Below are 13099 nucleotides of genomic sequence, written 5' to 3' on the forward strand. Positions count from 1 at the left end.
TTAAAATTTATGTTGTATGTTACTGAGAACTCAGTTAACTAAGAATAAAAGGGTCACTTGATAAGATGCCACATGTGCCTGTGACCTACACTTTAAGGACATGCAGGATCTCTAGGCTAGACAGATAATTTCATATAAAGCAAGGAATTTTCCAAGCACTCCAGAAAAAAATTGTAAGATGTTTTTACACTGTACTGCATGTATTTTTGAAATCCTTGCTGAGAATCCTGAACCACTGTCTTGCTGGAAAAGTTTTGCCTATGGATTTTTATGCAGCCTAGGCCATTTGAATAAATATCTGTAAGCAAAGAAGTGTCAGCTTAGTCACCACTGTTTATTGTGTAAGGAGAGGGAGATCAACATGTTAGGTTAATGATAGCATCTTGTATGAAAAGAAATTGCGTCACACTTCACAGTACGAGATACCTTTATAATGTAATGGGTATCTCTGAAGAGATTTTTTTTTAACTGTTCCGTTTGCTTTCTCTCGTTTGCTTTCATTCCACTTTTTTCTGCGCTTTCTACACCATTTTCAATATAATTCTATTCTCCAAACTGTCCCCCCTTCTTTTTGAACCTCATCTGCATTAATTTTTCTTAAACAAAAAAATAAATACTTCTGCTTATACTTGGCTGCATCACTGTTTATTCACCTCTCCTACCAATAGCATTTCACTAATTCATTTTCTTGCTTCTCCCTGAAAAGAGTTTAGTCACTTAGGATTCAGCAGAGAAACAGCACATATGTTAACTATTTAAAAGTTAATCTGGATCTTGCTTGATCACCCACTAGAACGTTCACTGACATCTCTTGCATCTTTGTATTACCTGCTACTGTGTGATGTTGCACATTCTTGAAAAAAAAAACCAAACCACTTTTCTGCACGAGATGAGATGAAAGAGTTTGGAAGGCTTGGAAGCTTGAGAAATTGGCTTAAGCTTGTGACTGTATAGACTGAAAAGCCTCTACTAGTGGACTTTCTGCATGGGTAGAATAGGAGGACCAGCTCCTGCAGTTCTGCAAATGAAACACAAAAGTAGTAGTGACGATATCCTTCCTTTGTCACTGTGCTGATCTGGAACAGTCTGTACTGTTCTCAACTGCATTATTATTTAAGAAGCAAAGGCAGGTTTATTATTTATTTTCTGGTTCATATTCAGCCAGTATATAGAAAGAAAAAAAAAGCCTCGGCAATTTCAGTTGAAAAATATCATTAATCAGTGTGCATTCAACTGGACAAATAATGCTAGTAACTCGGTTCAAATTAAAAGTAAATACATCTGTAATCTATCAATTATCAGAAATGTGGGGATGCAAGAAGAAGAGAGAAGCGCTGAGCTTTTTCAGCACTTGAAAATGTATTCAGAAGTCTTTCATCTTATTTAATGAAAAATTAAACACATCTCTGAAGAAATTACCATTACCCTATCCATTATTGTTCTTGACTTGTTTCCTTTTGAACACATATACTTAATAACTGACTTTCTGTACCCCTTGAGCTATTTCTAAAAGCCATTTTATGGGCTAAATGCTGTAAGAGCAGGGCAGTTTAAAAGACCTGTCCAGAAATAGTTCAGCTGCTACTTTTTTCAGCAGTAGACTGTGACATCATATTCTGCCATTATTCACAGGTGGGTAATGATGACAAGACACTTTGTCCTGAGGAAGAACAATGAGTGTACAATATATACTTGGAGCTATAAGTCATGACCTCTGATATGTCCTTAGTTCTTCCTAATACTCTGAAGTTTATACTCTCTGATAGAAATCTATTTATAATGGAATTATGTTAGATTTACAAACTAGAAATCTGGAAGACGCTCACCAAAAGAAATTGTGTTAAATTGACTATGGCTAATGTCATTTAGTCAGCTATCTTATATATCCTGTGTTGATTTGTCTACAAATAAGACTTTAGTCAAGAACTTTGCAGACACTTGCTATCATTTCCATCTATCTAATTTCTTGGTGCATACAGTACTATGTATGAAATTACTAAGTTTCAAACAAATGTACATTTATCAATTTAATTTTGCAATACAACAGTAAATTACCACAACCCTGCAAGCTGTTTTATACTGAATTACAGCTGGTAGACAATTTGGAAGTCTTAGTTATAAGTTCAGCTAAGGAAAGTAATGGCTCTGATTCGTTCTTTAAGAAAAACTTTTTTTTTAAAACAGAAAACCCACTAAGTGTTAGGGGGTTTTATTATTTTTATTTGCACAAATATAAGAACGGAGAGTAAAATAAATTTGTTCTGAAAGGCTTCCCAGGGCTAAGGCTGTTATTGAAATGGACTTCTGCATACATGAGTAACTATGCGAAGTGCTCTATAAAGTAAAAATTTCAGCTGACCAGCATTTCCAGATGTTGAGTTATATCCTAATGCTTATTAAAACTTTTGGGACAATCAGTGTGGGGTTTTTTCTGATAAGTACATTAGAAGCAAAAATCCTTAAAAGGACATACCAGTATCTGCCAATCCACAGTCCATGCTGTTTTTCCCTTCTAGTTATTAATACGACTGCACCAACATTCAGCAATGCACAGGAGTGCAGGATAGGCATAACAGTTACTACTGCTATTGTAGATTGGTTTTAAATTAACATGGTGTGCAGATTGAACATTGATTTTTACCTAAACTGTGCAATTAAAAAAAAAGTTTGCAGCAAACTGAAATTGAAATATGCTAGCAGTTGGTATTGACATGGCAAGGTGAAGGTTTTGACTTTTAAAAGTCTATTTTAATCAATTTACTAACATTTCAAAGGCCACATTGTCAAAAGATTTTGTTGTAATACCAGCAGAAAGTCTAACTACTAGCATGCAAAAAGCTGACATTGATATGCACAAAGCCTTTTCAGGCAAACACTTTTTAGAAATGTTGGTGACATTTGTAATATTTTTGGATAAAAGTTTTTGTGATCACTTGTAAAGTGTCAGAAACAGGATTTTCCTACTCCTTTCCTACTTCCTTAATGGGAAAGTATAAAAACAGGACTTAATTTCAGAAACTAACTTCAAAATGAAGTCATGCTTTGTTTCTTGATGTTAGTAATAAGATCCCAGTAAGAGTTCAGGATCTGCACCGACAGATAAACTGCTGATGTTAGTGTCTGCTAAGCCTGAAGCAGTCTTAGCTCCCACTTTCCGATAGCAGCCAGAATTGTTAGCCTTGCATAAAATAGTTATCAGAAATAATTAGGGTACCAGAAAGAAAGCTGAATGTGTAGCTACAGGAGGGATCGTTTTTTGAAATTCAGTCCTTCTCCTTGAATACTTGTCATCAGAGCACTCTAAGGAAAGCTCTTTGAAGAACATTATTTGCAGTATGATCCTTACTCATTTTAAGTGGCTGCTCATGCTGCATTAGAAGCAGGTGTGGTATTTGACAGACACACGCATTGCTTCTACATTTGTAAACACAACAGAAGTAACTGATGTGTTAACATCAACTACCTTCCCAAATTTTGCCAGTACTGGGACAAAATTGCTTATATACCTTCAGATGAAAGAAAGTATTTGTCTGGAAGGGAAACCGGTAATTTCTGTCTTGAAGCAAACTTCTTCCCCATTATAGTTGTAGTGTCCAGAGGCCCTGTTGTGCAATTTGCAAAGCCATTAAGAAACAAAGGGCAACCAAGATAAGAGCTGCCATCTGAGGTCTTTAAGGATTCCACCTAACTGGAAGAAATAGTGACTTCAGAGTTGTAAGCTTTCCTCAGCGTTCTCTCTCCTGTCACAGAGGCAGGGAATGACACCTGTCTCTTTCTCTTTGAGGACAGCATCAATGCAACTCCTTAGCCTGAATTGCTACAGAAAACAAATTATTCTTTCTCACAGAGCTAAAAGAGAGCAACTTGTCTGAGTTGTCATAGCTCCGTTGACTTTGCTGCGCTGCGTCAAATCTACACCTGTTGATTACTTGCAGCCTCATTTTGCTAGCAGGAAGAACAGGAATCAAACCCAGAGGTAGATGTCACTAAATTAGGCTCTTTCTAGTATTTCAGTTATTCAGATTATTTTTTTTCCTGGAAATTACTGGTTCCTCTGCTACTGAGTGGCCAGTGCACAGAACTTTTCCATATTGTTCCTAATAGATAGCTAGCTTCTGATTTCTGTGATCTGGAAAACGTTTATGAAAACAAAAAAAGGGTCAGTTCTTTGTTATAAAAATACTGCGTTAAAGCTTTTTAGACTATTTCTGATGATATCCCTAAAATATAAGTAACAAACATAGCATGGCTTTGATACATTCTGGGACAAAAAGGAATTTAACAAAAAGGAACACTAACAATTGCTTCCTTGGTAGGTTTTGGTACAGAACACACATCTATTTGTTTTAACAGAAATGTTGAAATTACAGCTAAAACATGAAAAGCCATAGATTCTGTCTGTCGTGGCTGATGGTAGCACATTGATTAGCATACCTACTTTTCCAATACACCACATAAAAGAGATTTTAGACCTCCACCCTCTTCAATAGCTATCTATTTCTTAGAATATTTATCTATTTTTCCTACCTGTCATAAAATAGTTATTTACATCATAGACATTTTAGAGGAAGAAGTATTTCTTACTCTACACATTTGAGAGTTCCCAGAAGTGGAGGCAGCCTGATACTAGCAATGACATGACAATTTCTACAGTATTTCAAACTGGCTGAACTGATTTCTTTATTTTAGTATATTTTTACTTGGTTTTGGCAACTTTTAGTGAACAAGGATGGAAAGCTTGGTGAAAAAAAAAGGCTTACACAAATATTCTATATATTCTGAGGCAGCACTTCAGGAGTCTGATCAAATTAATTTTATATTTTCTCTTTGAATTACTAGAAGCTATTTGGATTACGTGTTCTTACAGGGACAAATTATCCTTTCAGCTACTTTATGCACTAAGCTATAAAAATAGTAAACATGAAGCAGTGCCCCCACCTCAAGTTTACCAGGACTTTTTGTTCAAAATTTTCTCTTTACAAAAATCTTTACATTGTTCACTGCGTGTTCTTTTTCTTTGTATAAACACTGAAGGTATTAATGTTAAGATGATGGGTTTGTTTTGGAAGGCTCTAGATTTGGCAGCCATTGCCACTGAGCATGCACAATTCAAGGACTGGTGGTGGAAAGTCCAAATTGGGAAGTGCTACTATAGGTAAGCCGTTGCTCATTTCTTCTGTGATCAGTGAGTATGAGTGCAGGACCTGAACTGCTGGGTGTATTGCGCAGTGCTGAACACCGAGAAATAGTTGAGTAGGTATTTAGTTGGAGAGCGCTGTGCTTACAGTTAAATCTCCTTTTAAATCTCCACAAGGAGATTATGTTCAACTGCTTGAGGTAAAGGCATCAACATAGAGTACCTTTAAGTAACTGAATTAGTTGCATCTTCACCTTTGTTAATATGTTTCAAAGTCATTATTTCAAAAGTCAGTAAATAAATGCAAAGAACTATTGTTAAAACAGACCACACAAAATGAATATTACAATATTATCTTGAGAAATTAACTGTCAATGAGGGCTTCAGATTGATGAAATAATAAAAAAATGAAATATTCACATTAGACACTGTCTGCCAGAGGTACATTTTGCAAGAAGTACCAGTTCCAAAGATGCCAAGGCCTCAGGGCTGGCACCCCATACCCGAGCAGCTGATACAAGTGACTTAGGAGTACCCCGACACTGTGCAGCGATATGCCTTTCCAAGGAAAGAGTGGCAACAGTGGGGAGAAGAGCTTGTTGCAAGCAGTTTAGAGTGGTTGCTGAGGATCTAGCTAAGCTTGTAGCAGCCAGTTCTACCAAATCAGGTGAAACTCCTCCTGATACAACCTGCTTCCCATAATTCAAACAAGTACTGAGGCAGCTCCCCCTTTCATTCTTTACAATGTGTTTGTCCCATGAATGTAAAACATATGGAACCATATTGGTTGTTAAAAAACTGAAGCATCATCTGCAGTCTTTACAATTCTATAAGCAGTTCTTGTATGAACAGGCTGATAATACAAAGCAGTTAACCCTTTAAAATTCCATGTTGTATCTTGGCTTGAAACTATTGCTTCTTTTTAGATGCCCAAACTAATGAAATTCTTCACTATCCTTAACTTTTATTTGCCATTCTTTAGAAGATTAGACTGATTTTTTTTTTTTTTTTTTTTTTTTTTTTTTTTTTGGGGGTATTTATTTTTTCCCTTTTTTTAAAAGTTTGATTTTTTTTTTTTTTTTTTTTTTTTTTTTTTTTTTAGCTTAGAGGTCATTCATCACTTTCAGGATTTTTATGAATAGCGTTTTAGAGACTAAAGCATCCAAGCAGGCACATGTACTTCCAGGATCCAAAATGACCTTATGACCCCATTGACCGTGTTTCTTTGTTTTGGCTGACTTGTTCCGGCTGTGTTTTGTGTTTCTTTACCAAGTATATGTGCTCTTTGGCTGAAGGAAAGAAAAGGCAATTTGCGTATAAGAAAGTGTACCTTTTTGCTGTTGTTGAAATGGTACAATCCTCTTAATTTTGTGGTCTATATAGCATTTATAGATTACTGCAAAATGTTCTACAGTAATACCGCAAAACAAATGCTTTTGAGATGAAGCAGACTTCTGTGAGGTTCATGTGCTATATACTGCCCCCTCCCAAGTGATCTGCTTGGAAGGTCTTAAGCTGTGGTGCCATTTACAATACAGCATGTTTCCAACACACAGTGAAAGATTTTTAATATCAGCAGCAGAAGTTTCACCGTTTCCCATACGAGGCTAGGTGAAAGTGGTTTAGAGATGATTAACCGTTCCCTAAACTTTACAGTGGAGAGTATCTACATGATCTTTGTCACGAGAGAGGAAATTCTGCTCCAAAACCATGTGGGTAGAGGTTGAGGTGTGACTTTAATTGCTCATTTTCTACTGTCCATTCTGTACAAAGAACAGGAAGGAGTCCTATGAAAATGAGTACATCGTTATTCAATTAGTACCAGAAGGCTGCACGTACAAAAGGGGGCCAAATTTCATTAATTTGCCTTTTTCATAGTTTTGAATGGTTGTCTTTGTAACCTTAATATATTTAACAGCATGGGTTTTGTTAACATGCACACAAATATATGACCTTAAAGTATGCTTTTGGGCAGTTCATGTTTGATTTATTGTGCACTGCTTCGTTATTTAGTAAGTTTTTCTTTAAAAAAAACCCAACCAAACAAATACCTTCTATATCTATCTGTTGTCTCTTTAGGTTAGGATTATATCGTGAAGCCGAAAAACAATTTAAGTCAGCTCTCAAGCAACAGGACATGGTTGATACAATCTTGTATTTGGCAAAAGTAAGTCATAGATTTGCTTGTTTAAGAATGAAGTGAAATTCCAGACTATCCCTGAGAAGTCCATACATCAGAATAGCTGAGTATTGAGCTTGATACGCCATTAAATTTAATAGTCTGTGATCTCCATATAGACCTGAGACAATACATGCTAACAGTTGAAATTGAGACTATAGTTTACAAAAAGATTTTGGAGCTTCCAGATTTCATTTTTAAAAAAAAAACAAACCCAAACAACTCCTACGTTACTGTATTCTTTGCTCTAAACTCCAATGAGGATTATATAGCTAAAGAATTATTGGAGTTCCAGTATGAAGAACAACGTAGCTATATATGGTCTCCTAGGAAACTAATGCAATAAATCAGTAAGCGAAGAGTGAAGCTCAAAATCCTAGTTTCACAAGCAAAATCAAAACAAAGTGAGCTTAAAGGAAGCAGAGACCTTGAAACAGAGAATGTTCTGTCAAAATAAAGGCATTAAAAGCTTTAAAAGAAAAAGTGGCACAGCTAAGCCTCACAATTACTTGTTTACCAGGGTACACATCAGACTCTAAACATTTTCCAAGACATTCAAGAAAAGGTGGCCTGTGAGAAACTAAAACTGCATTTTTCTTCCTCTTGTCCTAGAAAGAGATGAAATCAGTTGCTCTTTATCAGCTCCCTTTAAGCCAGCTGTCACAGGCCTATCCAAAAGTCATCACTACTAGTGGATAATTCAGATATTCATACTATGATACTTGCTTTACCTTTACATTTCTTGAGCAATTTACGTTTTGCATTTAAATGATCATCATTGCTACCTGGAGACTTGTCTTCAGTACAGCAGTTGGAGTTAGTTTACTCAACTGAGCTTAGTAATTTTAGATTTCTGTCACTACCAGTCGTTCTGCAAAACACCGGAGCTACAGAGTGATTAAATTGGCAGAGTAATTGGATTAACAAACAGTGATTAGTTATGGGAGATATGCATCCCCCCACATCATTACTAGCTCGGGTAGGAGCTGCATTTGAACTCCCACTGCATAGACCAGCTTGCTCAAGTATAAAGCATCTCACAACATGATTTAGTGACTGTGGGTGGACAGGCAATAGAGTAGGGCACTGAGATATAGCTCAATCTGACAGTACTGAAAAGATAAGACTGGAGTTAAGCAGCCATTAAAAAAATAATAGGATTGCATCAAGTTCTGTGCAAACAGACGGATACTACAGTACCAATTAGTTTTCTGTTTATATTCATTATTACAACAGCTATCTGGGTTTTTAAAAATCTTTTCCTGAAAGCTAATTCTTCCTTGAAATGCAATTTATGAAAAGATAAAAGACCAAAAGAAAACTTCTTTAAAGAAGTTGGGGCTGCTGAGAAGTTACAAAGTATTTCATGATCCAGAAGAGCTGGTAATGGGATATTTTTAGCAGAGATAAGAGAGATACAAAAAGAAAATGGAGCCATTCTGTGTTTAACATCTAAAACTTAATGACTATAGCTATAGTACTCTTAAAGAGCAGGTCTCCCCAAAGCAGCTGCAAGTAGGTGGAAGTTGTCCCGCCTATCTTTTAATTTCTTTTGCCAGTCATCTGGACAGCAGCTCTACAGTCTGCAGAGATGGACAGTGTGATATGCCACTGGATATGGGAATTACGTAGTAGAGTACTGTGGCTGTGTTGCCTTAGCGTAATATTTGCACAGAGGATCTGTAATGAGTGCATCTTTGGAGTGAACCTCCAGATGAAGCAACTGAGCAGACTTGAGTCATAATGCTCAGAAAACATACTTCATTAACAAACATAAAAAGATAAAAAAGGAGCCGATCTGGTGGAGTTTCCTGTCCTCCATTTTTTACATTTTTTTCCTAAGATCATGAAGATAGCTGTGCTTCATAGCTAGATCAGGTCAAAAAACAAGCAAGCAAACAAAACAAAAAAACAGCTAATTAAAATTTTCTCTCAGTTCAAACAAAGAAAATACGAAATTATTTGTAGGTATGGCAGTGTGCACTGGCTTACTACACATATTTAGGATAAATTGTACAAGTCAGTCACATAGGTGGTACTTAGGAGTAAAACAACCAGCCAAAGTTCTTCTTAATTAAGAAGTCATACCCAGCTGTCATGTATTCTTTCATCTGTGTACTTTCCACTGAAACTCTTTACAGAGTAATTTAGTTGTAGAAAACTGTTGCTAGAAGAAAATAAGGAGCGTGACAGTCACAACAGAGACAATTACTTAAAGTTTAAAATTTAATGCAGACATAAAATTCATCAGAAATGGCTGCATGGTTTATAAATGAAAAACTGTAGCAAATGACTTGAAGTCTCTTTTAGATACAGCAACATGCCCAGATAGAGTGCATTAGGAATAAATTGATTTAAAGCATATTAATTGATGGTGTCATTAGTGCAGTCCTAGTCTACCAAGTACCATGCCCCCCAAAAAAGCCAAACCCCTCGCTCTGTTATTGCTTTTCACAAGAAGGAATTAGTTTTCTAGCTTAATACAGGAAATGCAAGTGACATTGGCAAAATGACTGGAAAAAATTGCCTGTAGTTTTTTTCTTTTTGTCAGTGATCCACTTGAAATGGCAGTCCCTTTACTAAGGAGGCACTCACAGCCGACAGCTCTTTGACAATTAAGAATGTCACTTGAGTGGTCATAGGAAAGAATTCTTTGCAAATGTCTACAGCAGTATATATCTATAGGGATGCAAATAAAGAACTTTAACTGGTATTTTGATTGTTGGCACTCAAAAGCCCATGAAGCTCAAGGGCAGAAGCAGAAAATGTGTTTGGAGGTTTCTCAGGTGTTCCATTAATGTTGATATTTTTCTTACATTGCATCACAAAATGTTTGTGTCAGGATACCAGTCACAGATGCTTTCCCTTTTTTAGTCATATCAAGTATTAACACTATTTAATGTAATATTTATCCTACAGGAGCACTCAAAACACTTTTCCACTCAGTGGGAGACAGATTAATTGCTCTAGCCACCTAGTTTCCCAAAGTAGGTGTGTGGGTTTTTTTCCTTTGCTGTAGCTCTGTTTACCATACCCCACAACAGGAGGACTTTAGAGCTGTACTCTCAGACAGCTGCAGAGGTGGTCTCTATCAACACATTGATGTCCCCTATCCAGTTCTCACACAACGTTATCCACATCACACATTGTTCATAATCAACACAGAAGCCAAAATCACAGAGACCAAACTGCCCTCTTTCTGTTATGGGATTTTATTGTTTGTGACAGGGGAGGATGGCAGAGCAGTAAGGAAATTTGAAAGTGTCACTGCTCTGTGCAGTGCAGTCTTATTTGACTAAGTAAAATATTTTGGTATTCCAGCACTATCAACCTGAAAATCTGGTTCTTTCAAGCCTAATCATGAGTTTTTAAAAATATATTAAAAAGGAAAATATTCAAGGTGGTACCTTCACCTCAGTGTCAAAGTATATTATTTTGATATGATAATAAATGACAAGATACTTTTTTGGTTTATTAGTAATGCCCAGATGAATTAATAATGTCTAGATGATATGCATGCAAATTTAATTATCTTAATTAGCCTATTTTATCTTCATTACAGAGATTTATTCCGTATTCACTCCATTATTTTCCCAGTATTATTCACTGTCTCAGCTAACGGTTTACTGCATAAAGGGAGGTGTCATCCCTTTTATTTATCTCCCTTGTCAAACAGCAGTAGAAGTATAAAAGTCAGACATTTGACATTTATATACACTTTTTATTTGCTTAGGTGTATGTGCGCTTGGATCAGCCTGTAACAGCTTTGAACCTTTTCAAGCAAGGGTTAGATCGATTTCCTGGAGAAGTGACTCTTACTTGTGGAATTGCCAGAATCTACGAGGTATGCACCCACTATACAATCCTTATTATGGCCAAGGTTAGCTGCCTGAGCAAGAAAAAAGAGCCAATAGTTGAATATAACTGTAAGGTCATCAAAAATTAACTACGTTGATTTTCGGTATCACTAATGCAAAACAGGTAACATTACACACAAAGATACCAAAGTAATGTCAGGGGAGCCTTGCAGACTTATTTGTTTAAATGGTTAATCACACTAGTGAGACCCTATTTACCCTTGACACACAGAAGCAAGTCCATGTTAAGTCAAGTGGTCCAGATGTTGTCCATGTAGCTAGGTCTAGTTTATCTATGTTTTATGGTACTAAAACTGCTCAAGTCACCAACAGCCTGCTAGCAGGATTCAATAGCAAAATAGCCTACTCGTCAATGTTGTCTTTACTAGCGCTATGTGTTATTGTTAGTTTCTTAAGCCAGTGAGAACAGTTGGAGTGTGAATGTTTCCTAGTTTAGGAAATAGATGTTATTTTAAGTAGGATTAGTTTTAAAGTAGTTTCATTTTAGCTTGGTAACCATGTATTTTGTATTTTAAAAGTGTGTATTTCATGTCAAACAGTGGACTTAATATTGTTTTTCACTGAAAGTTGGTAATGATGCTATTCCAGAACAAACATTTTAAACAAAGTCACAAATTTTTTTTTTCTTTGTCTACATTCATACTTGGCATTCTTTCCTGTTCTCATCATTCTCATCTAACCCCTAAGCATTAATCCATTTTCATATTAAATCCTTTTTGTCCTTCAGCAAGGAAGAAAACAGCTGCATAATTTTTGGAGGCTTTTCTTTCTGAATTGTTGAACAGTTTTTAATATGGATGTTATTTTGCAGAACCATACATAACATTGCATAACCCTGTAAGGAATTATTAAAGGGCAGCATATAGTTGACAGGATCTAGTTTTGCACTGGCACCTGAGTGCAGGATTATAGCTTCATTAGCAAAGATTTGTACTGCAGCACAGGCCTGTTCTCATTACATAGACTCACAAGTGGAATATATGCATCAGGCATCTTACTCAGAGATTTTCTTCTCTGTCACTACCTTTTGACAGTAGGAAGAGTTGTAGACCTTTTTTGGTTTGGTTTTAAAAAACCCATTATTTTTAAAGGGACTGCTTTAGTACTATTTCTTTTAATCAAAGGAAATACATTTTTTCATAGCTAAATATGCTGCTGAGGTTAAATAAAAGCATTCTTTAGTCATGTTAAAAGTACAGTGTATCTACAGCATACAGGTAGAAACTAATCCTCTCTAAACACAGAAGTGTGTTTTGGTCTTTTAATTTATTTCTTCTGATGTGGGACAGAGTCCTCTGCTGACTTGCGCTCCTCAGAAACAGTGTGACATTGTTTACAGCAATGAGGTCACCCTAATTCATCTTCCAAGTAGCATACATCCAAGCATATATTTTTATACCATATAGTTCTCTTAACTGGCATATCCTAGCTAGTACAAATTTTGGTAATAAATCCATGATTCCTGTTTTCAGAGGCACGTAATAATTCTTCATATGCAATTATATTCTCATTTGTGCTCAGAGCAATTCATGAGTTGACTTACAAGCATTGAAAATAATTGAGACATTGGCTGGGGAAATAAGTCTACTGTACGTTACCATACTGGGAAAACGACTGCACAGCGCTGTGTATCACAAGGCATTGTGCAAAAGGTAGCAAACGCCTATTGCACATGCTAAGCTTCTGACCAACCTCTTTTTCTAAAAAGTAAAAAGCAACTCGCAGAGCCGAGTGCAGGTGCGTCCTGCCGCGGAGCGGTGGATCGCAGCGTACAGGGGGGTGTCCTGAGCCGGGGAACCCACAGGGGAGCGCAGAGACCTGCCGGGAGCCGGCAGCTCTCACGGGGGTGGCTGATGAGGCGTGGGCGGGGCCAGGAGTAATGGCTGCCACCCCCCCCTCCCACTC

General features: G+C 36.7%; 1 protein-coding gene across 2 annotated transcripts in view; it reads left to right on the forward strand.

The window, feature by feature from the left end:
* TTC8 (tetratricopeptide repeat domain 8) overlaps positions 1 to 13099 on the forward strand; it is a 41116-nt gene that overhangs the window by 15407 nt on the left and 12610 nt on the right. For both annotated transcript variants that reach the window (XM_019472473.1, XM_009280763.2), the window contains 3 exons: positions 5070 to 5155; positions 7217 to 7304; positions 11050 to 11160. In XM_019472473.1, coding sequence (XP_019328018.1) covers positions 5070 to 5155; positions 7217 to 7304; positions 11050 to 11160 — 285 coding nt within the window. The remainder of the gene's footprint in view (positions 1 to 5069; positions 5156 to 7216; positions 7305 to 11049; positions 11161 to 13099) is intronic.

Source organism: Aptenodytes forsteri, unplaced genomic scaffold (genome assembly GCF_000699145.1).
Source record: "Aptenodytes forsteri isolate BGI_AS27 unplaced genomic scaffold, ASM69914v1 Scaffold193, whole genome shotgun sequence".
Classification (NCBI taxonomy): Eukaryota; Metazoa; Chordata; class Aves; order Sphenisciformes; family Spheniscidae; genus Aptenodytes; species Aptenodytes forsteri.